We start from the raw sequence: 27,544 nt of genomic DNA on the forward strand, positions 1-27,544 counted from the left end.
TCTCGTGTATTTTTGAAAAACATGGACACTCTTAAAGGGCCCATCTTCTCAGCTTCTGTTTGCCAAGTGTGAGGATATTAGAGGTTTAGCTCCAATTTGCAAAGAAAATTACCCTGTCACTCGTTTACTGCAAGAAAAATCCATGAGGATCAGATTTGATTGAACAGAACACACTAATACCTCTGTGCTAACAGTTACTTTAGTCTGAAATCCGCCTTCAGAAAATATAAGCACTCTTCTGAATTGCAGCAGCTTGGTCAGCAGCTGGACTTACTATACAAACACATCCTACAAACTAACATTTCTCTTGTCTGTTTCATTCATTATGGCAAAAAGCTGATGTTCTAGGATTAGACCAACTTCTGTCTCATTATTACAAGTACAGCTTTTATATCATAAAATGAAATGAACAGAGGACAAGCACATTTGTTTATAATGCATTTATTAAGTAATAATTAATTTTTTATGTGTTACCTTTGCCCCTTTGCCTTTTATGGCCTGACAACGCTAAGCTCTGACCCTTCCTATCACTATTTACTGTAAGTGTGTTAGCTGCTGTCATCATTTTTATAGTCTTTTTACACCACAGGCTGACCACTCTTATGCCATCCTGACTTCCAGTATCCTTTCTCCACCCACTGTTGAGGTTACCTGATTAGCGGTGCATTATAAATGCCTAACTCTTTTCTGAGAAGAACACAAGAGGGCCCACACCACTCTCCTGGCTCCTGGCACTCTTGTTTCTACACAGACACTTCACAGTTACTTCTCATCATTTATTCTTCAACTCATCAAAGACAGAGTATTAGCAACGGGAGAGCAGTTAAGAAGCTGCCGTTTAGGGATCAGCAATGGTTGGAGGCATGTGCAAAGATTTGTTGGTCACAGTGACTCTACTCTTTCTAACTCAGACAGGGAGGTGGGTCTTAAGATAATTTAACTATTAACTGCTAAATATTTGATCTTTGGTTGCTGCTTATATGAATTGTATGAAGCAGGTCATGAATTAATTTTTTTCTGTTCTTAAATCAACCTGCTATTTTATGCTTTTATGGAAATTTGTCTTAAACTAATTCGTTTGCTGTTTTCTTATGTCAGGGCTGAAAATGACTTGTCATTAGTTATGTTGCCAGACTGGAAGACAAATTCAGAATATGTTACAAAGTGTTTCTTTGACAAAGACACAAATTTGACTTGTAACTGGAAATGGAGCAGACAAACAACATTGACAGGTAAATGAGAAAACATTCACTGCAATAAATGTTATTAATTTCATAAATTAAATGTAATACAAAATGTTCTCGAAGTCATTAGGTCAGGTTATAATTGGATTATAAATGTAGTTCCAGACCAAAAGGTTACTAGACTGTTAATTGTGTCCCCACCTCTCTGGAACATAGGTCCACAGTTTTCTACTACGGACATGTGGCCATGGTTTTCTGTAGGCTAATCATTCTTTAGAGTGTGGAATTATCGCAGGGGCAATCAAAGCAGAGGGCCTTCACTTGACTGCAACAGATGTTGGCCTACTTCTTGTTTTATTACAGTAACAAGGGCATGAAAATTTCTTCCTATTTTAGTGTTTGATTATGAATATGGAACAAGCAATTTGCAGCTTGTATATTTATTACATTACCATTTACAGTGTCTTATTCACTTATTTGATATTGTATAAAACTGTTTTACAAAACATTTGTCACAGCAGAACTATAAATGCAAAAAACCCAATATCTGTAAAGACTCGAAAAGCATCTAGCATATTAAAATTTCTGATTATCCATTTCACCTTCAGACAATCTTAAAGTGGATATTTTTGACAGTGGTGCACTGAAGCTGGAGGGTGAGGGCTGTCTAGAGTTTTGGTACCTGGAACCAATTGGAGCTGAAGACTCAAAACTTCAAGCTCTGCTTAAAACCAGTGGTGGTCAGGAACAAATCTGGGCTTCTCCCGCCCTGCCCAGGAACTCATGGAGACAAGTGTTTGTCCCCCTGAACATCATCGAACCAGGGACTGGGGTAAAATGAAACAAACTGCCACACATGTGCAATTCAAGTTATATTGGAAAATTAAATTATAGTACTGAACATATTTAAATAATCTGCTCTTACATTAGGTTGTCCTTGAAGCCTTGTCTATAGGTGAACAGATCGCATTTAAAAAGTTTGGTGTAAGAAGAGGCACATGTGGTAAGTATCTTTTTTAACAGCCTGCTCCTATCAGACCAATTACTAGAAAGAAGTGGTAGATATGGGACTGTATAGTTGCATGGAGGTCAGAGTGGCCATGCTGTCCCCTGTCCACTACAGCATTTTAACCAACAGGTGACAAAAAGTTGCCGATTGGTTACATGGCGACATCATGCAATAAATAAACCACTGCAGTCCAGAAAATATCCTGTGTTAAAACCCTCTTTGCACATAATACATACATAAATAATAGGTTGGATAATAAGATAATATAGGTTGGATAATATGTTATAATTCATACAGCATAACTGGAAATAATAACTTTCTAAAGTTCTTTACAAGTTATTCCTATCCAGATGGTGTGTGGGTAAGAAAGTAATATTTTTTCTTGGACACCTCACAGGACATCAGTGTGAATCTAACACCGAGTTATGGACAGATGAGTCCACTCGCTGCCTCTGTTCTGCTGGCCAGCTCTCCTGCTTTCCCTCTCAGTGCCCTAAGGGCCACATCTGTGGTCCTCAAAGTGAAAGCTCCAGCGGGAACACCACCTCTGGGACCTGCACGATACACAGTCACACAGACTGCAGCACTTTTGATGGAGTGCTGCTCCGCTTCATGGCTCCCTGCACCTACGTACTGGCTAAGACTTGCTCACCCACTGAGGCCCTGCCCATGTTCAGTGTGGAAGTAGTCAATGAGCAAAATGGAAACTCATCTCTGACAACTGTCCAGCAAATCAATGTGAACACAGGGAACTTCAGAGTGTCCTTGCTTAAAAGAGAGACGCAAAGGGTTGTGGTGAGTAGTATTTTTAGTACTTGTGAAGGCACATACGCCTTTCCTATGGTCTAAGGCATCATTAAAATGCATGAATAACACTTCTTGCTGTCTTAAAAAGAGCGCAATTCTGACTTTCATAAACACTATATTTCAATGCCTTATTAGTATAATGCCATATTGCATGTCATTTAATTATACCTTAAAAACTACAACTATGCACCATAAGCAAATTTGTAGCACTGTGTTTCAGTGTGACACCACAAATCTGACAAGAATCACAGATGGAGGAAAGGAAACAGTGATTTACAGATTATACAGAACATACTCTATGTAAAGCCCTCTCCAAAAGTATAGGAACAGCAAGGCCAATTCATTTGTTTTTGCTGTACACTAAAAACATTTGGGTTTAAGATCAAAAGATATGAGACAAAGGTTCAGAATTCCAGCTTTAAATTGATTGTATTTATACATGTGACTGACAGATGTTGTTACCAAGGTGTGTTCCATGAGAACAATTGTGTTTATTCAATTAATAATTCCGAATAACTACCCTTGGTTTTAGCCTTGGGTTTTACCTCTGAGGAACATATGTTTTGATTAAAAGGATAAAGCATCATGGAAACCAGAGCGCTATGGGAAAAAAGCAAGCCGTTGTAAATCTAAGACACGACTGAAAAACAAAGACACTGAGCAAACACCTGTCAGAAGAACTATTTGAAAAGTCCTGAAAAAGAAACCACTGGTGAGAAACATACACAGCTCGGGTCAGCCAAAGAAAACAGAGTTGTTGACAGAAGAACTGTGAGAGCTGTGAAGAAAAAAAAACCCAAAAGCACTCAATGCCACTAACAACCTCCAAGGAACAGGGGTGAAGGTATCTTTATCCATCCATCTATCCATTTTCTGTAACTTACTTATGCTATTTAAGGTCACGGGGAGGGGGGGGGGGGCTGGAACCTATCCCAGATGTCAAAGGGCAAGAGGTAGAGTCAACACTGGACAAGTTGCCAGTCTATCTCAGGGCCAACATACATGTCTATGTACAACCATTCACACTCACATAGTTATGGGCAATTTACAGTGACCAAGTAACCTAACATGCATGTCTTTGGACTGAGGGAGGAAACCACAGTACCCAGAGCAAACACAAGCAAACACGGGGGGAACATTCAAACTCCACACAGAAACCCACACCTGCAACCTCTTAGCTGTGGGGCAGCAGCACTAATCATTCCACCTCCATGCTGGCCTGGTGTCACGATCCAACAACAAAAAAAAAAAATGGCTGAACAGAAGTGCACCGGCCATACCACAAGATGCAACACTGTCATAAGCAGTAAAAATCTCAACAACAGGTTGGTATTTGCAAAAATGTATAGAGGTGAGCCAAATACTTTTTATGACCGCTGCAACCAAAATGACCTCAACCAAAGTGATGGCCAGAGAATTTGATCATGATGCAGCAAACAAGCTCATCTGTGATGCATGAATTGGGCTTAAGTAGTTACAGGTAATGGATGAATGGATGGATTAGCAACTAAATATCAAGATTGGTTTACTTTAAAACAATGTTCCAATACTTTCAGAATAGAATAGATCTTAGCATAACCAACAAAATTTACGTTTTTGTTTTTAAGATTTTGCTCACTTAAATGTTGGGTCATCTGAAACTAAAAGACTCAAATCCATTTTGCAATTTTAAACCCAAATGTTAAAATATTAGGTGTGATTTATCTCATTAAACTAAAGCTTGTGCTTTAGACAAACTGGCCTCATCAGAGAGTTTAGTGTTGTGATGTTCTGGAATTCCTAAAGGACTTTTTAACCTCATAATTGCTGAGACACAGTGAGGAAACCTATAACATATACTATTCTTCAGGTTAATGGGATCTGGAGGAGGCTTCCACTGAGCCTCAGCAGTGGCACTGTCAACATCAGGAGTAACCCTGTTGCTGTTCTACTGAGAACCAGCTTTGGTCTTTCAATCTCATTTGACAACGCTGGTGCCGTCCATGTCACTTTGCCATTCATTTACTCTAATAAAGTCTGTGGCTTGTGTGGCAACTTTAACCACTTCAGAGAAGATGACTTCCACAGGCCTGATAGTACAGATGCCCAAAATGTGTCAGCTCTGGCTGAGAGCTGGCAGACTGAGCAAACCACCTCATCCTGTGAAACCATTCTAGTCCCTCATCACTGTGACCCACTGGAAAAGGAACAGTATGCCAGTGAATCATACTGTGGGGGGCTTCTATCTAGTACTGGACCATTCGCTGACTGCCAATCAGTACTTGGGGCAGAGAGCTACTTCAGGGGCTGTGTGACCAGCATGTGCGCTACTCATGGTGACCCAGCTGTGCTGTGTAAGACACTGCAGGCCTATGCTGATATCTGCCAAGAAGCTGGAGTCATAGTACCAATATGGAGGAACTCCACAGTCTGCTGTATGTTGTTTTAATGCATTCGGCTTTCATTACATTTATGTGAAATTGAGGAAAACATTTGTCAATGATTATAAAAATAAAGTAGCACTAAGATCATGTGCTCTGATCTTAGCCCTTCATTGTGGTAAGAACAGCCACTACAACTCCTGTGCTGACGGCTGTCCTGAGGTGTGCTCCAGTCTGGATATAGCTACATCCTGTGGAAGCTGTGAGGAAAGGTGTGAGTGTGACTTTGGCTTCAAGCTCAGTAGGGGAACATGTGTACCAGCAGAAGACTGTGGGTGCTGGTATAATGGAAAACATTATCAGGTAAGTGAGGTGCTCAAGAGAAAAATGTAATATTCACTTATTCATTTCCAGAGTATTACACTTAATTTATACAACTCTACTTTCCCTGCAGAAAGGGGCAACATTTGTGGAAGGAGAGTGTGTGCAGCAATGTCAGTGCATGGGTAATAATTACACGCAGTGCACCACAATGAAATGTGCACAAAATGAGGTGTGTAAGGTCAAAGATGGAGTCAAAGACTGCTTCCCTTTTAAACCCGCCACCTGCAGTGTGTATGGTGATCCACACTTCATCACCTTTGACAAAAAGGCATATGAATTTCAGGGGGGCTGCAGTTACACACTGACTACAACATGTGGAGGAGAAAGCTCAGTCCATTTTACTGTTATCGGACATAACATGCATCCTCCCCTTCAGAACTTCACCCGATCCAAACTGGAAGCTGTGACTCTGCAGATTGAGGATTTGTCCCTCACTCTGAATCAAAGTGGAAAGGTCTATGTAAGCATACAAATTCCTTGAAATTTACTTTACCCAACAATAACAATTGGAAGTAGTTTATAGTGTTTCATGTAAAACTAAATGTGCCTGACAGTAAACAGGCTCCAGTCTTTGCAAAAGTGTCTCATGACCTGGATTTTGAGTTATTGTTCTTTATTATCTACTACAATGCATCAATGACAGTGGCAAATGCCTTTAGTGTCACCACACCAATGTTTACACAATCCCATTATTACTCTGTGTCAGATCATAGGAGGAAGTGACTTGTTTGCCATCTGTGCTATCTGAAAAATATACACAAACTTGTCATGTTTCAGTTTGGAAAGAAAAAGCTGTTAAGGAAAAAGAGTAGATATACAGAAAGCCAGACAGAAGAGGAGACACTTCCTATAATTCACTTTTATTGTCACCGCATGGACAAAAGGACTAGTGCATAGTGTGGTAGACCATAACCAGTAAACACATACAGGCCAGGTAAACCATCAAAAGAAGGTAGACAAATGCAAAAACAGTGTGGGCAAATAGTCTAAGCACATCTTTAATAGAAGCAAGGATGAAGGCTTGATAACAGTCCCAACTGACACTCTAGCAAATGGCCAGGGCAAACAGGCTGACATAAAGATACTGAGGAGAGGCTTAGTGAATATGAAAGGGGTGAGGTGGCAGTGAAAGACAACAATAGTGTATTAGGAAATGGTGAACAGGTGAGCAAGTATAACAGGAAAATGGAAGGAGTGCGGTGACATCTGGTGGTTGGGAGGGGGAATGGTAGGAGAAGGAAGGGATAGTGGAAATGCAGAAAAACTGAGGAAGTTGAGAGTTTGACTGAAGAGACAGAGGCAGATTCTGGAACAAAAATAAATAAATGAAAGCAGGACAGAATCATGAAAGAAAGAAAGAAAAAGAAAGAAAGAAAGAAATGTAAAAACTAAAATAATGTAAAAAAAATAGTGATATAGATAAATGCATTTCTTATTAGAATATGAATTGCCAATATTGTTAGCTGTCTTCTTTTCTAGGTGAATAGCAGCCACATCCAGCTCCCTTTCACCATCTATGGAACATTCGGCTCAATAAGGATCTACTTGAAGAATAATTATGTAACCTTGGAGACAACCTTTGGCCTCGAAATATTGATAGATGGGCAGAACAGACTCTTCTTGAAGGTGGATGAGTATTACAAGTATAACTTGTGCGGATTGTGTGGCACCTACTCTGGACACCAAGGTGATGACTTCATAACACCAGGAGGTCAAAACGTTAAAGATTCATTTGAGTTTGGTGACAGCTGGAGGGTGCAAGACAATGATGTGTAAGTATTTGTGTATTTTACTGGAGAGTATCTGTAATGTTCTTATGACATTCATTTGTCATGACGACAACTAAGAAATGGATTTTAGCCACATTTTCAGTATGGCATGACAGTCCCATTAGAAGGGGCTTTACTTTATAGATAATACAAATAGCAAAGGTAGAGTTGGAGCACAGCTGTCAACTCTTATGAAATGTTTACTGTAATGAGACACAATTTCACAACCTGGCTTCGCTCAATAGTTAGATGAACGATTCACAATTACAAAGATTACCAGACAATTCTCAGCTAAATAGACAAAGCAAGTTTTGGTGACAGAGGATTCATATGGGGATCCCCATAGGACATTATTCAGAATTACCCTCTTACAGATATTAAATATTAGATATTAAAATCATTAACCTACTATACTGAAAACCACAAATACATACAAGTAAAATGCTTTCACATGCACAACTGAAAAGCTCATACAATTTACTGAAAAGCTTTTACACCAACACACCATGAAAATGTGGTTATATACATAACTGAAAAATCTCCTTTCATATTTACATCATTCATACATTACACTGAACCCTCTCACACCCACTTACGAAAAGCTCTCACAGAAATTTATTCAATACATTATATTATATAACCTCTCTCTCTCACACACACACACACACACACACACACACACCAAAGGACAAGAGAATTTCAGTTGAACAGGAAGTAATTTCAGTTGAACAGGAAGTACCAATTTGAGAGGAAGTACCAATTTGTAAATGATTATCTAAACTACTTTTTCTTACTTTAAAGTGGCACCATAAATTACTCGCTGTCTAAACCGTCTCCCCACAGCTGCATCGTCTATCCAAATGATCCAAGGGTCTGCGATAATGAAGTTGAAAACGAGGCCTATAGGGAGTGTTACATACTTCTGGGGCGTGCATTCGAGCCCTGCCATGAGCCCATTCACCCAAACATCTATCTCAAAAGCTGTGTGTACGACTATTGTGCCACTAATGGTGACCAACACACCCTTTGTGAATCTCTGAAGTCTTATGCAGCCGCATGCCAGGTTGCCGGAGTGAAGCTTCCGCCCTGGCAGACTGGAACAGCCTGTGGTGAGTATCTGAATCAGGCATGGGGTTTGACGATAGTGTAATGATACTAATGCTTTTTAATTTATACATTTTTTAATAAACTATAATTTGGTGATTAACTGGTTCCAAAAACATGCATTCATCTTAATTTTTCTCTCGGCTTCTGCTTTTCATGGTTTTAATTACAGAACAGAACTGGCCTTCTGCATAAGCATAAGGCAACTGCCCAAGGTCCCGCCTTAATGTATTTATTGTGCATTCATTTTGCTTTGTTTTGTCACTAATAAAAAATTATTAGGCAGTTAAGATTTGGAGGAAGTGGCCAAATGCAAAATATTGCCTAGGCTGCTAAAAAGGCTTAGGTGGTGAATTCGATTAATTTTTTTGTTTCTTTGTTTGCTTTTGTTTTATTTTATTTTCCCATTTCAGCTGAGGCCTCTACCACTGCACCTCCTCCAATAAGTCCAACTCCTACTTCGCCACCAGATCAGACTTGTAAGAGCAATATGGGTTGGGAGAGCTTAGTGGTTTGGAATCAGTGGCATAATCCAATTTATAGTCAATAATTGGAAAAACAACACAATAACAGGAAAATTAAATTCAATTATGCTTGCCTACATAAAACGCCTTCGAATACATTTAAATAACACTTGTCAAAATTAAATATGTATAACTTATAGAAAAATTCCATGATCTATACCTTTTTCATTGTGATTTTTATAGTATGTCCCATGAACTGTGACTTTGAAAAAAATCTGTGTGGGTGGGATCAGCTCGTGCAGGACAGTTTTGATTGGACAAGGCATTCAGGACCCACCCCATCAAACCTAACTGGGCCACAGAAGGACCACACCACTGGAGGTAAGACCCAATATCAGGCTACACTAAAGAATCTGTTATGTTGCTGCACTGGTTTGCATAATACCGTCCATTCATCCCTATTGTTACTTTTTACTATGTCTATAGATGGTTTCTACATGTACATTGAAGCAAAGCGTGTAATGCATGGAGACTCAGCCCGTCTGTTGAGCTCAATTTGCTACTATAATGGTCCACTCTGCCTACAATTCTGGTACCATATGTATGGTTCAGCCGCAGCCATGGCCCTCAATTTTTACCTGCTTAAAGACAAAAAAGCTACCAAGGTCTGGTCAACAATGAACACGAAAGGACCAAAATGGTATCCAGGAAATGTGAACATCAAAGTCTCTGGTCCATTTCAAGTAAGTCTCAGAAGATATTATACCGAAAGATGTAGAATGCTGCACACTCTTCTTTTGAAGACCAATGGTCTTAGTCTGTACAGTAAGGAACTAATATTTTCGTTTCACGCATTTCAGATCATAGTAGAGGGAATTCGCGGCTCAAATGCCCAATCAGATGTGGCGATAGATGACATTTCCATTCACTTTGGTTCATGCTCAGGTGATTAACATTAACACTAAGGAAAATTAAGTATGATAAATTTGATTGATGATACACTAAACTATAATATAAATTTCTACTTTTCGATTGCTTTAAAATTTTTATTTATGATCGTGCCCTATATCTCAGTCATGAATTACTTCCTTTAGATCATTTCCCTGGGCTAATAAGTGGAACAAATTTACCTTCAACAACAGCGGTCCACTCACAACCAGGTATCTGAACAGGAGGATTTCATGAGTTATTTGTTTAACTATCAGAAAGAAGAAAATTAAAGGTTGTCTAAAATTTAAGGAAGTTGCATATGGTCAGGCTCACTACTTTTGTAAAAATAATTCTGTATAGGCTGCAGCCTCGACTGTACTTTTGACAACAACATCTGTAGCTGGACTCAAATGATCACAGATGCTTTTGACTGGACGTGGCAGAGGGGTTCCACTCCAACAGAGTGGACTGGGCCTTCAGCTGACCACACTGGGGGTAATATAAAAACACATTATTATCAGGTTAAAAAAAAGGTTCTCATCACAAAAACTGTGTATGACAACAACATTTTTCCATTTTTAGATGGTCACTATCTTTATATTGAAGCCAACACTGTTACACATGGAGACACAGCTCGTCTCATCAGCTCAGAGTGTTTTGGGTCTGGTCCTCAGTGTCTGCAGTTCTGGTACCATATGTACGGCTCAGCTGAGACAATGGGCCTCCATGTATACCTGTACCAGGACAGAAGAGCTGATGCTGTCTGGAGGAAGACGAATGACCAAGGGAATATGTGGCACCTGGCTCAGGTGGACCTCACAGTAACTGGAGCTTATCAGGTAACACAATACAAACCACAACTCCAGCCTTTAGTGTAGTAATAAAAAAGGATTTTAGTGTGTAACATGCTTAGTGAAACTTACTGATGAATTCCATACCATCGTTCAGATTATTTTTGAGGGGCGCAGAGGATCCAACGATCGGTCAGATGTGGCCATAGATGATGTCAAGCTTTATCGTGGTGTCTGCTCTGGTAGGAAGCATCAACAGTAAAATACTACTAACAAAAAAACTTTATTTAATCTAAAACTCAGTTGCCTTCTTACAGGTTTGAGAAGTCTTGTTACAGCACAACCTCATAATCCTGATCAAAACATCACAACTCCTCCAGGTGTCCCTGTGCAAACAACTGTGGCTCCAGAGCCCTCTGTGGTCATTGGAACTGTTCAGCCCCCAATAATAAACACCACCATACCTCCTCCACTAAAAGTAACAACCGACATCAGAAACGACAGATCACCAGCAGGTACTGTATTGTTTAGTGGACGTTATCGTAACACTAAAAGTCTTTGTATTTGTGGGTATTATTGATCTTAAATTGGTGCACAGTGTATTTGTCTGCTGTGACTCTACTGAAGCTTAATATGTCTCATGTTATTTACCAGTCTGCCAAATGGACTGTGATTTTGAACAAGGCCTTTGTCAATGGATGCCCACTGATGTTTTTGATTGGACAAGGCACAGCGGCTCCACTCCTACAATAATGACTGGACCTTCCTCAGATCACACAACAGGAAGTAAGCACTGACATAAACTCAGTTTAAACTGCTTATGTAACTACTCATTTCATGTAAATACTCTACATAGCGTATTACAATTCACATGATTTAACATAACTCTAATCTCTTTGTCTAGGTGGCCACTATCTTTATATTGAAGCCAACACTGTTACACATGGAGACACAGCTCGTCTCATCAGCTCTGAGTGTTTTGGGTCTGGTCCTCAGTGTCTGCAGTTCTGGTACCATATGTACGGCTCAGCTGAGACAATGGGCCTCCATGTATACCTGTACCAGGACAGAAGAGCTAATGCTGTCTGGAGGAAGACGAATGACCAAGGGAATATGTGGCACCTGGGTCAGGTGAACCTTACAGTAACTGGAGCTTTTCAGGTCAGTACAGACACTTTTCATGCTTTCCAACATGTATGATATAAACACAAATTTAAAAAGGTTAGGACGATTTGTAAATCATAAATAAAAGGACAAAAAGACAATAAAATATGGGTTGATGAGATTTGCAATGGTTTGCAAATCTCATGTTATTCCCAACAGAACATGAACAACAACATGAACAACAAATTTTAAAATTTAATGGAAAATATGAGCTCATTTTGAATTTTATGGTGGCAACACATCTCAAAAAAGATAGAACAGGGGCCACAAAAGGCTGGAAAAGTAATTGCTGCAAATCAAAAACAAATGGAGGTGCATTTGGCAACTAATTAGGTTAATTGTAACATGACTGGGTATAAAAAGGAGCATTTCAGAGGCAGAGCCTCTCAAATGTAAAGATGGGCAGAGGTTCACCAATCTGTGACAAACTGCTTCTAAAAGATTGTGTAACATTTTAAGAAAAATATTCCTCAATGTAAAATTATGAAGACTTTAAAGATCTACATCTACAATAAAAAATATAATCAAAAGATTCAGAGAATCCGGAGGACTCTCACAAGGGACAAGGGACAAGGCAGAAGGTCCAAACTGATATTCAGGCCTTCAGACAGCACTGCATTAAGAACAGGCATGATTCACAGTACAATCCACAAATGTAAGTTAAAGCTGTTTCTTGCAAAGGAGAAGCAAAATGTGAACATGATCCAGAATCACCACCATGTTCTCTGGGCCAAAGCTAGATTAAAATGGTCTGAGGGAAAATGGAAAACTGTTCTGTGGTCAGATGAAACCAAAAACCATGCACCCAGTGTCCTGTGAACTAAAGAGGAGAGGGACCATCTAGCTTGTTATCAGTGGAAACCTCAAAAGCCTGCATCTCTGATGGTATGGGGTGCATTAGTTGCGTCAGCAGCTACACATCTGGAAAAGCACCATCAATGCTGAAAAATTCATAGAGGTTTTAGAGCAACATATTCTCCCATCCAGACAGGAGAAAAGTCTGGGTGCTGAACTGGGCTTCCGGCAGTTCAGACCTTTCACCAAAAGAAAACATTTGGCGCATCATAAAATGAAAAATCCAGCAACAAAGGCCCAGGACTGTTGAGCAGCTAGGATCCTGGATCAGACAAGAATGGGACAACATTCCTCTCCTTATACTCCAGCAGCCATCAAATCCAAATGAGCCATTTTCCATGAAATGGTAAAATGTTTCAATTTCAACATCTGATAAGTTGTTTACATTCTATTATGATTAAAATATGGGTTGACGAGATTCATTGACGAGTCATTGAATTCTGTTTTTATTTACATCGTCCCAACTTTTTTTGAATCAGGGTTGTAGTAGAAACTGTGAAAATCATTTCAGATCATTTTTGAGGGACGAAGAGGTTCCAATGATCGATCTGATGTGGCCATAGATGACGTATCACTTCATCGTGGACACTGTGCAGGTAATTCTGTAAAACACTATGACTCAGTTTAAAGAAACTCATGTCTGACTGACCGTTATTGTGACATGTTTTACAGACCTCCCTGACCTACTAATCACTGCTTCCATAAGTTTAAATCCAGTTGCAAAAAGAGGTCCTGAGCTTCCTCAAGGTAATGGCTCTGCTTTTAGGACGTCACACACTCAAAAGTGTGGCTAGGAGCGCACATCTATACACACACACACACACACACATATATATATGCATCATCTATTAGCCTAATCACATAGATGGACTGCTCGACGTGTGCACTGAGAGTGCATGCTATATGTCAACCCAGCACCAAGTTAAGCTAGCATAGCTGCATAAAGAAATGGAGAAGAATGTATGTTTTTAGTAAATATGCCATATATTCAATAGCATTGTCATTTTATTCCTTTGTCTAAGTACTTGTACTCTGTCTCTATCTTTCTTTAGTATACTCTTGTCCAGAGAATAGTCATTATACCACTTGTATCCCTGCATGCAGTCCAACGTGTACGTATCTTAACGGCCCACCACACTGCAGTGACAGTAACACTTGCATGCCGGGATGTGTATGTGATGATGGCTTTGTGCAGGAATTGCAGGCCTGTGTGCCTATCCAACAGTGTGGATGTATAGACAGGAATGGCACCAAACACAAGGTGAGTGGCAGTTAAAGAATAACACTAAATCTTTATTAATGGCACAAGGCATACACAGTATTGGTTTCTGACTACTTTCTGAATGTACGCTCTCTGGACAGTTCAACGAAGTGTGGTACACAAATCATTGCAGTCAAAAGTGTGAATGTGAGAAAGATGAATACGTGGGGAAGATTGACTGTGCTGACAAAGATGAATGCGATGGAAATGCTGTCTGCCTTCAAAACAACAAGGGAAATTATTACTGCCAGTCTACAGGTGCTGTAAAGGCCAAAATATATCTCTGTATCTAAAGTGTTATTTCTTCTTGATTGATTTATGAACTGTGCTACACTTCTTGCTCCTCAGGCTTTAGTGAATGCACTATAAATGGAGATCCAGGGTATAGAACCTTTGATCAACTGAAATATGACTTTGAGGGTGAGCAGTCATATGTGCTGGTCCGGACCAACAACTTGGCAAACAACATTCCACATGTCTACATCGAGGGCATCAATACACGCACAGCAGATGATGACGCCAATAGACAGAAACATGGTGACAATAGCAGTGATGAAGACCACAGCCTCCCTGAGGGCAATGAAGAAGATGATGATGACAGTGAAGAGCATAAGAAACACTACAGATTACAAGAGCTGAAGATCTATGTGTACAAACACACAGTGGCATTTATGAGGAATCGGAGGGTGGTTGTAAGTACCAAGGGCTTTTTTAACAACATACTGCCTTCATCTCATTTTCCTGCTGTGTATTTTCAGCAGGTAGAATATTAGATAATAATATGATCATATTTCTGCCCTCCCACAAGCAGTGCTCAAAGCACTGAGGGAAATAACCAGCAGCAGATCATGTGCTACATGAGGATTTAGGCTTTGTCATATGTTATTTCCCTATTGGCACGTTGCATGTCTTTGTTTGTCTGAGGGAGAGATAGAGAGGGAGCCACAAAGATGGCGTGGGAAAGAGAGCATGAACATTTATGGAATACAAATATATTATATTTATGTAGATGTAAGACAGGTGGTTTCTCCATAAGTTTGAAAATGTTTTTGTTACACTTTACACTTATTTTCTAAATGTTTGGCATACTTTCAGCTAGAAACACCATTTAAACTATCCTAAAATTATATGTCCAGCTTATAAAAACGATATTATGGACATCTTTGGATATACATTTGGATATCTTTTATGCGTTTTAAAATCTTTATACTTTTATACCTTTTAAAATTAGGTTGGAAGCGACATTTGATTTCATTTGTCAGCTTTGCTTGGAAAATCCTTTCAGCGCAGAAGCATTTACAGTGCATTTTCTTTTTGAAAATGCTTTTCCTAGTTAAACAATGCTTTTTCCTCTCTGTCTTCCTCCAGGTGGATGGAATGATAACTAATACTCCTGTGTCCCTGAGTGCTGGTGTAAAGATCCAAGAGCAATCCTCTCAAATCTACCTGAAGACGGACTTTGGTCTTACAGTGGAGTTTGATGGACACAGCTCAGCAGGTAACTAATGTCAAAAAACTCTAAGGGAGATGGAGCGTAATTATTTCTTTCAATGACAATGACTGTACGTAATCAATCAATCACTCATCATTGATGATGTTTTTGCAGTGATCAGTCTGCCACACATATATAAAAGGAAAGTTGGTGGTCTGTGTGGTAACTTTGATGGACAAAAGTGGAATGACCAGATAAAGCCGGATGGTACCAGGGCAAGGAACGTTCAAGAGTTCGGAGAGAGCTGGAAAGTGGGAATACCAGAATAATGGGAAAATGGCAAACAACACAAATAATCCTTGTGGAGATTTTGACCATGAGTAAAAATAATACTTATATTTAATGCTAACTATGTTTTCCCCATAGACAACCCAACCACTTCAAAACTGCTGTTAAGCATGGCCAGTGTCAATGACATTCACTGCTTTACCTTCAGCTTTTCAGGACAGGGGCAGATGCTTGCTGTTACACTATGAAAGTTTTCTAATCTATTAGAAAGTTTTCTAATCTATTTTTTAAGTTACTTTTACAAGAAATGGTTGTACCCTGTATTTTACTTGTTGTTTCATAGCCCTGAATACTATTTCTTCAAAGGTGATGTTCTTGCATATTTGCATATTTTAAAACGTAATATCAAAAATTAAAATACACATAAAATACAGCGTGTTTAACTAATGATAATTCATAGTTACAAATGGATTATTTGTCTAAATCTCATACTGTTGGAAAAATAAATGTGTATTAAAAGGCTGCTTGCACCTTATAAAAGGTAAATACCAGGACATTGGCAGGTTTTCTGCTGGATAGTCACTCCTTGAATAAATATGTACTGAGGTTAAATTTGTGTCGCCTTGTGTCTAGCCATTTCAGTCTTGGGTGTTGCTACAGCAGCATTCTTCACATATCATATCTACACTTTAAAAGTATAAACCATTGTACTTGTGGTACTGGAAAAAAAATATATATAAACTCTTTGTAACAAAGTGTCACACTGTGCAGATAAGGAAGTCGAGGTTTGCTGGAAAATAATGGCATTATTATTTTCAGGTGTGTCAGTATATAAATAAGCTTTGGTTACACTCTGCAGTCACACAGAGCCATGAATTGCTTTGGATCTCGCTTCTTTCTCCTGCTGGGTTTGTTTCTTCTCTGTGATGGTGAGTCAAACATTTTTACGTTTATTACTGAACAGCTAAAGAAAGTCACTGCATCTTTTCCTATTTAGGAATTTACAACAGAGCAGACTTAAGATAGAAGAAACATGAAATAAAACTGACTGTTCTCTAACTTGGTGGTAGAAGGCAAATTGATTGCAAAATGATTAAATAATTTTAGGTATTATGTGACAGTTAATATGATTATGAAGGTAATACCTTCCGTGCTTACAAGTGCAGTGTCACTACTTTGCTGGACTAGGTCAATATGATCCGGTGCTTAGTTTTATATTTACGTAACTAGTTCATTAGCAACTAAGGTAATAACTTAAACAGCATCCACCTGTTACCATATAATGTGTTGATGGGACCTTTTAATAAACACAATGGTGCACAGAATACTAAGTTATCAATAAATAATAAGACATAACTATTAGGGCTGAACAATATATTATTTCAGCATGGTCATTGCTATGTGCGCATGTCCAATCTTTACATCACATGACATGCAATATCAAGTGAGAAAAATGAATTCTGCTGCATGTAATTATCCATAAACAAAAAGGATGAGCAAATTGACCAAACCTGTTACTTTGTTATCTGTTACATGATTAAACTGCATTATTGCCCCTTTTTCTGCACTATATAAATCATGTATTACAATGCATTTATGTATGTTATTTTTTCTGAACTACAGCAAAATCTCATTATCTTGTTTTACTTTCTAGCTCAAACAGCAGCACCCACAACAAGAGCAACAGGTAATTACCCCCCCCCCCAAAAAAAAAACAATTTTATACACTCCATGCTTTGTTCCCAATCTACTTTCCCCCCTATTCTCCATCTACCTCAAACCTTCAATGATCAGCAACAACCCTGTGCATCCAACAAACATTTGACTTTGGGTGATTCTTGCCAAACTACGCCTCGACACAAAAAAAATTCTAATAGTAGAAAAAGGATTTTAGCTGGTTTACTGTCTGTTAAGCAATCACAATAATTATGTTAAAGTAAGTCACCAGAATGATCTTGCCATACAGTAACGTGCTGCTCTGTGCAGTGTTCCTGTTGATTTACTCCAACCACTGTGGTGTGTGTGCTCCAGGCTGTGCAGGTCCACCAGTGCTGTGCTGCTCTGGTCAAAACGCCAGCTGTTTCAGAGGGTGTTACTGTGACACATTCTGCGTGACATTTAGTGACTGCTGTGCTGACTTCCGCTTAACCTGCACATGTAAGTGAGGGTGAAACTTAGTGACAGTTCAAGATTTGAGATTAAGACAGGGTTTAAGATTTATAGTGCAACTCTTTCATCTTAACTACAGCTACGGCACTACCAAGGACTACCAACACAACAAGGACAAGTCCAACATCTGCACTACGGAATATAAGCTTAGCCTCAAGCTCCACAGTGTCTACTACTGCAGCAACCAGCCAGACAAACAGCATTTCACTTACACCTGCAGATAACAGCACATATTTACCAGTCTCTGGTAAAGATGTGCTCAAAGATGAAGATACTAACTCTACACTTGTAGATGTCACAACAACTTTAACATCCACAGTTTCTGATACCACAACACACAACACAACAAGCAGATCTACAACTTCCAAATTATTGGAAGGGAGTAAAACGTTAGCAACAACAGTCTCTTCTAGTACAGCAGCCAGCAGTACATCTAGGCTGGTGGAAAAGAGTACAGTTTCAGCATCCACAGTGTCTTCAACAACAGCATCCAATACAACAAGCAGCAGTGCAACATCTGCACTACTGAACATGAGCACAGCCTCAGCCTCCATAATATCTGCTACTACAGAAACCAGGCAGACAGGCAGCAGTACACCTTTACCCGCAGATAACAATACATCATCAGCAGTCTCTGTTGAAGCAGCTCCCAGAACAAGCAACACCACTGTATCTGTAGATGTCCCAACATCTTTAGCATTTACAGTTTCTACAACATCCACCACAACAAGCAGTGATTCAACATCTACACTGTTGGAAGTGGGTAAAACTTCAGCATCATCTGTATCTTCTAGTACAGCAGCCAGTGATATATATATACAGGAGGAAGAGAATATAATGTCAGTATCTACAACAAGTAGCAGTACTACATCTGCACTACACAACGTGAGCACAGCCTCAGCCTCCATAATATCTGCTACTACAGAAACCAGGCAGACAGGCAGCAGTACACCTATACCCGCACATAACAATACATCATCAGCAGTCTCTGTTGAAGCAGCTCCCAGGACAAGCAACACCACTGTATCTGTAGATGTCCCAACATCTTTAGCATTTACAGTTTCTACAACATCCACCACAACAAGCAGTGATTCAACATCTAAACTGTTGGAAGTGGGTAAAACTTCAGCATCAACTGCCTCTTCTAGTACAGCAGCCAGTGGTATATCCAGACAGGAGGAAGAGAATACAATGTCAGTATCTACAACAAGTAGCAGTACTACATCTGCACTACACAACGTGAGCACAGCCTCAGCCTCCATAATACCTGCTACTACAGAAACCAGGCAGACAGGCATTAGTACACCTATACCCGCAGATAACAATACATCATCAGCAGTCTCTGTTGAAGCAGCTCCCAGGACAAGCAACAGCACTGTATCTGTAGATGTCCCAACATCTTTAGCATTTACAGTTTCTACAACATCCACCACAACAAGCAGTGATTCAACATCTACACTGTTGGAAGTGGGTAAAACTTCAGCATCATCTGTATCTTCTAGTACAGCAGCCAGTGATATATATATACAGGAGGAAGAGAATATAATGTCAGTATCTACAACAAGTAGCAGTACTACATCTGCACTACACAACGTGAGCACAGCCTCAGCCTCCATAATATCTGCTACTACAGAAACCAGGCAGACAGGCAGCAGTACACCTATACCCGCACATAACAATACATCATCAGCAGTCTCTGTTGAAGCAGCTCCCAGGACAAGCAACACCACTGTATCTGTAGATGTCCCAACATCTTTAGCATTTACAGTTTCTACAACATCCACCACAACAAGCAGTGATTCAACATCTAAACTGTTGGAAGTGGGTAAAACTTCAGCATCAACTGCCTCTTCTAGTACAGCAGCCAGTGGTATATCCAGACAGGAGGAAGAGAATACAATGTCAGTATCTACAACAAGTAGCAGTACTACATCTGCACTACACAACGTGAGCACAGCCTCAGCCTCCATAATACCTGCTACTACAGAAACCAGGCAGACAGGCATTAGTACACCTATACCCGCAGATAACAATACATCATCAGCAGTCTCTGTTGAAGCAGCTCCCAGGACAAGCAACAGCACTGTATCTGTAGATGTCCCAACATCTTTAGCATTTACAGTTTCTACAACATCCACCACAACAAGCAGTGATTCAACATCTAAACTGTTGGAAGTGGGTAAAACTTCAGCATCAACTGTCTCTTCTAGTACAGCAGCCAGTGGTATATCTAGACAGGAGGAAGAGAATACAATGTCAGTATCTACAACAAGTAGCAGTACTACATCTGCACTACACAATGTGAGCACAGCCTCAGCCTCCATAATATCTGCTACTACAGCAACCAGGCAGACAGGCAGCAGCTCCTCTACGCCTGTAGATAACGGTCCACCAGTCACATCAGTCTCAGCAGTTGTTACAGCAGCTCCCAGCACAATAAGCAGCAATACTACATCAGCCCCTGCAGATATGAGCACATCGATATCCAAAATTTCTACTACTGAAAACAGTACAACAAATAGTAGTACTAACTTCCCGCTAAATACAACATTAGTGCCTACAGTTTCTGATAATATAGCAGCAAGCACAACAAACCACAGTATGACACCAGTAAATTTCAGCACAGCATCAGCACTCCCAAGCTCTCTTATTACAGAACGCAGTACAAGCAATACAACAAAAGATGTGACCCCATCTTCAACACCTGCACCCAGTACAACAAGCAGCAGTACTTCATCTGCATCTGTGACCACAACCACAGCACCCATAGCGTCTGCTACAACAGCAAGCAGCCAAACAAGCAGCCGTGCCACATCTATACCAGCAAATGGCTTCACAACTTCAGTGCCTACAGCAGCAGGTTGGTTATTATGACTGACACATTTTCATTGAAGAAAAACTTGTACTATGTATGCTGAATATATTCTATACAATCTACAAATATAGATGTTTTTATTCTTTGCAATAGGGTCTCAACCAATAATTATTCTTACTTAGTGATTAATCTCCTTCAGCACCCTCAATATTACATTAGGATTTTAACAGCAATGAGTAGTGTCACATCTTCACCAGCAGATGGGAACACTGATTCCAGGACCACCAGCCCAACTACAAAGTACACTGAGTAACAAGGTTTTCTGTAGTTCCGTGTCAGGGTTATCAGTCTGCATAATAAAATATGTTTTCATTTGTACTTTCCGTTTTTCAGATTTCCAAACAGTGACTGTTCATCTCAAAGCATCGGTTTTATCCTATAATGGGGAAAATGAAGATGCACTTTCAGAAGCTTTATCGAAAGTATAAACACACTGAACCTGCATCACAACATTACAGTATCAAAAATATATATACCGTATATATATATATAATTTCCACCTTTGTCACCTGTTTAATAAGTGACTGTCTTCTCTCTCTCAGTTTCTATCCCAGGCTCTTCTCCAGCACAACTGTATCGGTTGCACCGTGGCGATCAAACAAATGAAACGCACCTGAGAATTGTTTCAGTGGAAACACAGACATAGTTAAAAGTGTAATATGACAACAGCTATAAACAACAGAATACCTTGTTGAATCTAATTAAACTGACAAAGCCTACTAAATTAAACAACATTCAATCAAACACTGGCAGATTTTCTTAAATATATAGTTAATAAACATTGCTGTTAATTGGAGAGGTCTGCTTTTTTCCCTCCTAATAAGTATGCTTGTGTGTGTAGGAGCCCTGCCTCTGTTTAAGACAGGCAAAGAGGAGAGGACACAAGGGCAGAACCGATTCTTGTATGCTGGTCATTATTGGACATACAGTAATATCACCTGAAATTCAAAATGTAACCAGATTCACCAGAACTATGATTTTGTATTCTGCAGAACGTACCCAACTCATGATCTGTGAAAATAAAGTGAAACAACAGAGGCCTACTGTGTGAACAAGGTTTTCAAAAAACCTGTAAGCTTTCGTATTTCTTGTGACTATACAAACATCAATTGTGAGGGAGAAAAACCTCAATAGAGTATATAGTAAACGTGAAATTATAACTAGCACTATAAAAAGAACCAAAAACAAAAAGATAGTGGTAGTGAGTCGTCTTGAAATAAATTGCTTCCTGCTAAGAGTCTTGAAAGTAGTAGGTCCATTTGCTATCACACAGGAAAACTGGGGGAATGTAAATTCAGAGATTAGCTCTGACCTTATTTGAACTGCCTGAAGGTTGATGTGTGCATGTGTAAAAAAGTTGCTGGCCTGTGATTTCTCCTTTTGAGACAATTAACTGTTTGTTTTTTTACTTTTAGTAAAAAATTATTGGAATGAATCACAACTTTACACCTCTAATCCTATAACAAAAGATCAATTATATCCCGTGCAGTTTATTTATTGCACAATAAGTTAAAGTTGTTTAATTTAAGATAAGATAAGGTGAGATAAACCTTTATTTGTCCCACAGTAGGGAAATTTCCAAAAGTGCAAATGTGTGGCAAGAAAAACAAAAAGTCATTATATAGCATTTCATTGATGTTGCAAATGTGAAATGCATAATGTACGTGCCAGTGCATACGCATGTCTTTTCGTTAATCTTCACTGTTTAAATAAATATCCAATGAGGTTAAATTTTTGTTTCCTTGTGTTTAACCATTTCAGTCCCCGGCGCTGCTACAGCAGCATTCTTGACATATCTACAGTCAGACAGATAAACCATTAGGCTGTCTACCTGTGGTAATGAAAAAACTCAAACCACTGTGGGGAAAAACATAATAGACGCTTTGTGTAACATGTTATATTCTGTGAATACAAGGAAGTTGTTGTTTTTTTTGTTTTTTTTAAAGACAATGGGATTATTGTTGCAGAGGAGCGTACCTCTCTGTGTTACTCCCAGTGTGTCTGAGGCTCATATGTATGTATAAATAAGCCTTGGTTATACTCAGCAGCCACACAGAGTCATGAATTGCTTTCCATTGTGCTACTTGCTCCTGCTGGCATTGCTACGTCGCTATTATGGAGGTGAGTCAAACATTACTACATTTGATACTGAGCAGATAATTAAGGTTGCTGCGTGACTTAATGGCTCAGGGATGTTACTATGATAAATAATATTAAATTTTTCTCTTTTCTGATAAACAATACATAAAAACAGTAAAGATACAATAAACATGAACAATTTGATAGACAATGATCTAACTATTGGTCTCTCACTTCTTTGTAAAAAACAAGTTGTTTGCCAAAGGATTAAACAATTTGAAAGAGGTGAAGATTCAAAAATTGATAACTTTTTCTTTACATGAAAACAAACTAAATAAGGGCACATTGCATTAAGGCTTTCCTACAAATACCGTGATTTGATTTAGGCATATTTCCCTGCTTCTGCAGTGAGTATACACTCTGAGCATTAACCCTTAAAGATGTATGAACACCAGCAAAGTACAACAATTTCCTTACACTGCTTAAGTGGATGTTATGTCAACTTTCCTCATTCCTAAATGCAAGTGGAGATGTTTTTCAGCACAGTGACAGAAAGATAACAAGCCCATATTTCATCTTTTGGTATTTAAAAAGATGACACATTTTTAAGTAGGTGTAACGCAGATGGAAATGTGTAACCTTATGTAGCCAAAACTGGTAATAGTAGCATGCAGCCTGTCAACAATAGTTTGTCTAATTATTTCCTTTTTTTACTTTTACGGTGCCATTTTTCAGATGGTGAACAAACGTTTTTTAATGTATACTGGACACTTTTTTTCCTGCTCAATATCCTTGCATTAGTTTACATTAAGTTATAGATTTTCATCCACTTTACACACTGTTGTTCACCATACATCTTGAATAAATAGTCTTTTTGTGAAAAATCAACCTCAGCCTTTCTTTGCAGCATGTGACAAAGGAGGTGGGTCCCCAAGCACATTTTTGTTTGCTGAATGAAATTTATCTTTACTTTCAGACTTCGATGTGATAGCAAGGTGAAACTGCTGTTAAGTAAGAAAAATGGTAAATTGTCACTGTCCTAAAATGTACAATGTGATTTTTAAAACAGCAGACATCACATCTGCTGTCCCTGCCAATGTAACAAGCAGCAATACGTCTACATCACTGGCTTTGATCACCAATTCATCGTTTACAGCTTCTACTATTATTCCATCCATCACATCAAACACTAGTTCTACACCTACACCAGTAAATGGAAGCACAAGTTCATCATCAACAGTGGATGCCCCTACAGCAGCCAGCACAACAATCAGCACAACTAAATCCACACAAGTTAATAACAACACATCTGCTTCATCTATGGTCTCTACAACAGGAGGTTGGGTATCAGTATTTTCCGTTTTCCTTTTTGGGGGGGGGAGGGGGCTAATTTAAAAAATCCCTCTACATAAGTTACATCTATTCAAAGTAACTTGAGCAGAGCTTCCATGTTGTATGCTCTGAGAATAACCTATGTGAACCTCTTCCTTGTTATTGCTCCAGTAGAAGTTCCTTTAAACATACTTGGTAAAAATAGTACAATTGTTATTAACTTCACTAGCCCCTGCCTTTTTTTATTTTGAGAGCACGTATAATTGTAAACCAGTCCACTGTCGATGTTCTCTTTACATATACAGTAGCTGTGTGTGCTAAAGTTTGTGCAGGTCCACCAGCACTCTGTTGCCTTGGAACAAATAACAGCTGTAGAAGAGTGTGTTTCTGTGATGAAGCCTGCTTGCAATATAAAGACTGCTGTCCTGACTACACCTCCACATGTAAACAATGTAAGTAAAGGTGAACATAACAAAAAAAAGGTCAGTTCAAGTTGTGTAAAATTTTAGACTTGGTTTACGATTAGCCACAACATTAAATCCACCAGCTGGATTTAGATTGAACACAACAAGCAGCAGTGTCAATATCAAAAACTTCTTTGTTTGTAATCTCTAACAACAGCACCCACTACAACGTCAACTCCGACGTTTGTCAGGACAGTACTCAGTACTTCAGCATCCACAGATGTGACCCCATTGTCATCCTCCCCACTCACATCGACAACAGTTTCCAGTACAGCAACCCGTGACACTACAGGTTCACCAGCAGATGTAAACACAACCACACGGCATATTGGGACAAGCAGTCGCACAACATCTGCACCAGCAGACAACACAACTGCAGCATCCACTGTTGGAAAATCTACATGTTGGTCATTTTACATTTAAATATTCTTATGAAACTGAAAATAAAAATGGTTACATAACTTTTAATTAAATCTACAAATGGAGATATTCTGAAGCGGAACATGAGAATACTGAAAGTCAATTAATTATTTAACTGCACTAACACTTCAGGCTTTTACCTGTTTCCTTGTACATGTAGCAGGAGCAGACTTCACGACAACTCTGGGTGCTAGTAGTGTTACAACTTCACCAGCAGATGGGAGCACATCTGGAGTTTCCAACACAACAGATTCTAAGACCACCAGCTCATATAAAGGTACAGGAGTGGCATGGGTGTCTTTACTTAGAGTTGGAATAAGACCAATATATGTTTTCATTTGTACTTTTCCTTTTTTTAGATTTCCAAACAGTAACTCTTCACCTAAAAGCAACAGTTTTATCCCACAATGGGGAAAATGAAGACGCACTCTTAGAGGCTTTATCTAAAGTAAAATCAATCTTCAATTTAGACCACAATAATATAGTATCACAAAAAACTAATAATTTAGACCTTGGTCACCTGCTTAATCAGTGACTTGTCTTCTCTCTCACAGTTTCTATCCCAGGACCTTCTCAAGAAGAACTGTACTGGTTGCACTGTGGCGATCAAATACATCAAACGCACTTGAGAAACTACCTTATGGAGAACACTGAGCTTTTGAAGCCTTATTAAAAAAAGACATAAAAACACATTACTTTACTCAATGATATCCACACAAAATAAATTTGATTAGGTGGAGCAACTAAATAAATAAAGATCAGGGCTATTCCGTTTAGCTGGACAGAGGCACGATAAACAAGAAAGTCAAAAGTTCAATAATGCAGACAGTTTAGGCTTTGACCCATTAAAACCACAATGGCCAGTTAAATTAACTCTAATAAATGCTCCTTTTCATTTGCCACATTAGCCACATTACATTCGTGTGAATGACATTTAGACAACAGATTTATAAAAACGAAACATGAAATGAAACATGTCACATATCAGAGATATGGTCATTATTGGTCATTTCAGAGCACATCTTAAAAACTAAATATGGAGGAATAACTTCTTATAAGCACGTGCAGCAAGGACTTAAATACAGGCCCCCAAACAAATAAAACACTAAGGCACAACTCCACTGATTTTCAACTTGCTTCCTAAAGTTCTAGTTCGGGAAGGACGTGTTATTGAATGAAATTATTATATTACAGTATCTCCCTGCTGTTTGCTGGGACATTAAAATTTTGTTAAAGTCCGTGACATCACAAGCTAACAACTAGTAAAAAGTAAGTATCTGACTCACATAGTTCGACGCCTTCTCTTTCTTCTCTGGAGGCCAAATGGTCAGTATCCACCCAACAAATGTCCCACTGCACGTGTGGCTGTAATGTCCATTTAGGTTGTTTTTGACAGAAGTCCTCCTAATAACCTGGAAACGTCAGATAACGTTAGCGGGACTAGCTAACATCATGTTAGCCTAACTAGCAACAATTAACATTAAGCTAAGCTAAGCGTTTAAATTAGCAGTAAAAACATACAAACTTTTGTCTCGCGCCCCACGAGTGACTTGTTTGCTCACATTTGTTCAATTTTTCCAGAAAACTCTAGTAATACTGACAGTTTGTCTAACCCGTCTTTCGTCCATTAAACTCAATTTAGTTTGACGGAGCATCATTTCGGAGGGTGTTTCACCCAGGGGCGCGCCTCATCACCGGTTCGAGGAAATGGGAGGTAACGAAAACTAGGAAAACATGTTTTAAACATTTAATTGAAATAAAAGCATTATAATAAGAGAGTACCGTCTTGCTTTAGGTCCCAAAATAAGATGGCGTTTGTTTTAGTCAAACACCCTGTGTGTAGGATAAAGTGTACAAGTTTTTATCAACATAATATTTAACGCACAATTATCCATTAAAAATCTTCATTCATCAAAAATGTATTAATTTACCAAGGGGGATGCAATAATATATATTTTTATTATTTTACTTAAATGCACTTTATTAATCTGTAAAAAAAAATGAATTAAAATTTTGAATTACCGTGAGTCATTGTATGCTTTTACTTGATGGATTTTCTGAAATGAGTAATTTTCACTACAGGCTATACTTTTTCCGCATTTTTCATTATTTATAAATGGAACTAGGAAAAAATGTATCACAGACAGAAAAACGTGAACAGCTATAGAAAATCCTGGCATTTCCTTCTTCTGCAGTTAGTTTTTATCAAGTGCAGTATTCCGTGCTATATTTTTTACATTTGAAATTTTGTTTGCACATGCAGCACAGATGTGAATTTCAAATATTTTCTCTTTTTTGTTTCCCCTAACATTTATTTTTTACTCTTTGTCTTTTTGGTACTCAAGTTTTATTTCAGAATAAATTAATGTTCGATGATTTTTTTTTTTTTTATAAAATATTCTG

At 38.8% G+C, this 27,544-nt stretch overlaps 3 protein-coding genes across 6 annotated transcripts; all 3 read left to right on the plus strand.

The window, feature by feature from the left end:
• Positions 1–663: 663 nt before the first annotated feature.
• On the plus strand, positions 664–16,365 carry LOC137098755 (zonadhesin-like). Of its 3 annotated transcripts, none has more exons than XM_067475317.1 (28): positions 664–919; positions 1,099–1,232; positions 1,821–2,016; positions 2,115–2,187; positions 2,591–2,988; positions 4,850–5,414; positions 5,527–5,723; positions 5,815–6,204; positions 7,224–7,516; positions 8,357–8,622; positions 9,031–9,096; positions 9,325–9,462; positions 9,568–9,824; positions 9,942–10,026; positions 10,176–10,241; positions 10,372–10,506; positions 10,594–10,850; positions 10,960–11,044; positions 11,120–11,317; positions 11,457–11,588; positions 11,707–11,963; positions 13,333–13,417; positions 13,494–13,568; positions 13,874–14,082; positions 14,184–14,340; positions 14,431–14,774; positions 15,451–15,580; positions 15,689–16,365. In XM_067475317.1, exons 2-28 carry the CDS (start codon positions 1,207–1,209, stop codon positions 15,841–15,843), a joined length of 5,235 nt encoding a protein of 1,744 aa, XP_067331418.1. In that variant the 5' UTR covers positions 664–919; positions 1,099–1,206; the 3' UTR covers positions 15,844–16,365. The 3 variants fall into 3 exon arrangements, with proteins under 3 accessions (XP_067331418.1, XP_067331415.1, XP_067331417.1); XM_067475314.1 differs by having other exon boundaries at positions 1,793–2,016; positions 15,689–16,364; XM_067475316.1 differs by lacking the exon at positions 9,031–9,096 and having other exon boundaries at positions 1,793–2,016.
• Positions 16,366–16,542: 177 nt separating this feature from the next.
• On the plus strand, positions 16,543–21,884 carry LOC137098756 (serine-rich adhesin for platelets-like). 2 transcript variants are annotated; one of them, XM_067475318.1, is made up of 6 exons: positions 16,543–16,731; positions 17,457–17,489; positions 17,834–17,959; positions 18,051–20,831; positions 21,180–21,268; positions 21,389–21,884. In XM_067475318.1, exons 1-6 carry the CDS (start codon positions 16,674–16,676, stop codon positions 21,461–21,463), a joined length of 3,162 nt encoding a protein of 1,053 aa, XP_067331419.1. In that variant the 5' UTR covers positions 16,543–16,673; the 3' UTR covers positions 21,464–21,884. The 2 variants fall into 2 exon arrangements, with proteins under 2 accessions (XP_067331419.1, XP_067331420.1); XM_067475319.1 differs by lacking the exon at positions 17,834–17,959 and having other exon boundaries at positions 16,609–16,731; positions 20,628–20,831.
• A 971-nt stretch (positions 21,885–22,855) lies between these two features.
• Positions 22,856–27,168, plus strand: LOC137098815 (uncharacterized). The gene is made up of 8 exons (XM_067475437.1): positions 22,856–22,967; positions 23,902–23,948; positions 24,082–24,264; positions 24,581–24,709; positions 24,879–25,124; positions 25,302–25,418; positions 25,501–25,589; positions 25,696–27,168. The coding sequence occupies exons 3-8, from the start codon at positions 24,246–24,248 to the stop codon at positions 25,768–25,770; spliced, it is 675 nt and encodes a 224-aa protein (XP_067331538.1). The 5' UTR covers positions 22,856–22,967; positions 23,902–23,948; positions 24,082–24,245; the 3' UTR covers positions 25,771–27,168.
• The last annotated feature ends 376 nt before the right edge of the window (positions 27,169–27,544 follow it).

The sequence above is a fragment of the Channa argus genome, chromosome 14 (genome assembly GCF_033026475.1).
Source record: "Channa argus isolate prfri chromosome 14, Channa argus male v1.0, whole genome shotgun sequence".
NCBI classification, from domain to species: Eukaryota; Metazoa; Chordata; class Actinopteri; order Anabantiformes; family Channidae; genus Channa; species Channa argus.

What these genes read in the sequence shown, in the direction of transcription:
- LOC137098755 (XM_067475314.1), top strand. Translation starts at nt 852, where the DNA reads ATGGTTGGAGGCATGTGCAAAGATTTGTTGGTCACAGTGACTCTACTC. An exon ending in CAGTAACTGGAGCTTATCAG is followed by an intron (nt 10,851 to 10,959) that starts GTAACACAATAC and finishes ACCATCGTTCAG; the next exon opens with ATTATTTTTGAGGGGCGCAG. An exon ending in TCATCGTGGACACTGTGCAG is followed by an intron (nt 13,418 to 13,493) that starts GTAATTCTGTAA and finishes CATGTTTTACAG; the next exon opens with ACCTCCCTGACCTACTAATC.
- LOC137098756 (XM_067475318.1), top strand. Translation starts at nt 16,674, where the DNA reads ATGAATTGCTTTGGATCTCGCTTCTTTCTCCTGCTGGGTTTGTTTCTT. An exon ending in ACCCACAACAAGAGCAACAG is followed by an intron (nt 17,490 to 17,833) that starts GTAATTACCCCC and finishes TGTGTGCTCCAG; the next exon opens with GCTGTGCAGGTCCACCAGTG. An exon ending in CTTCCGCTTAACCTGCACAT is followed by an intron (nt 17,960 to 18,050) that starts GTAAGTGAGGGT and finishes TCTTAACTACAG; the next exon opens with CTACGGCACTACCAAGGACT.
- LOC137098815 (XM_067475437.1), top strand. An exon ending in CACTGTTGGAAAATCTACAT is followed by an intron (nt 25,125 to 25,301) that starts GTTGGTCATTTT and finishes TTGTACATGTAG; the next exon opens with CAGGAGCAGACTTCACGACA. An exon ending in TCTTAGAGGCTTTATCTAAA is followed by an intron (nt 25,590 to 25,695) that starts GTAAAATCAATC and finishes TCTCTCTCACAG; the next exon opens with TTTCTATCCCAGGACCTTCT.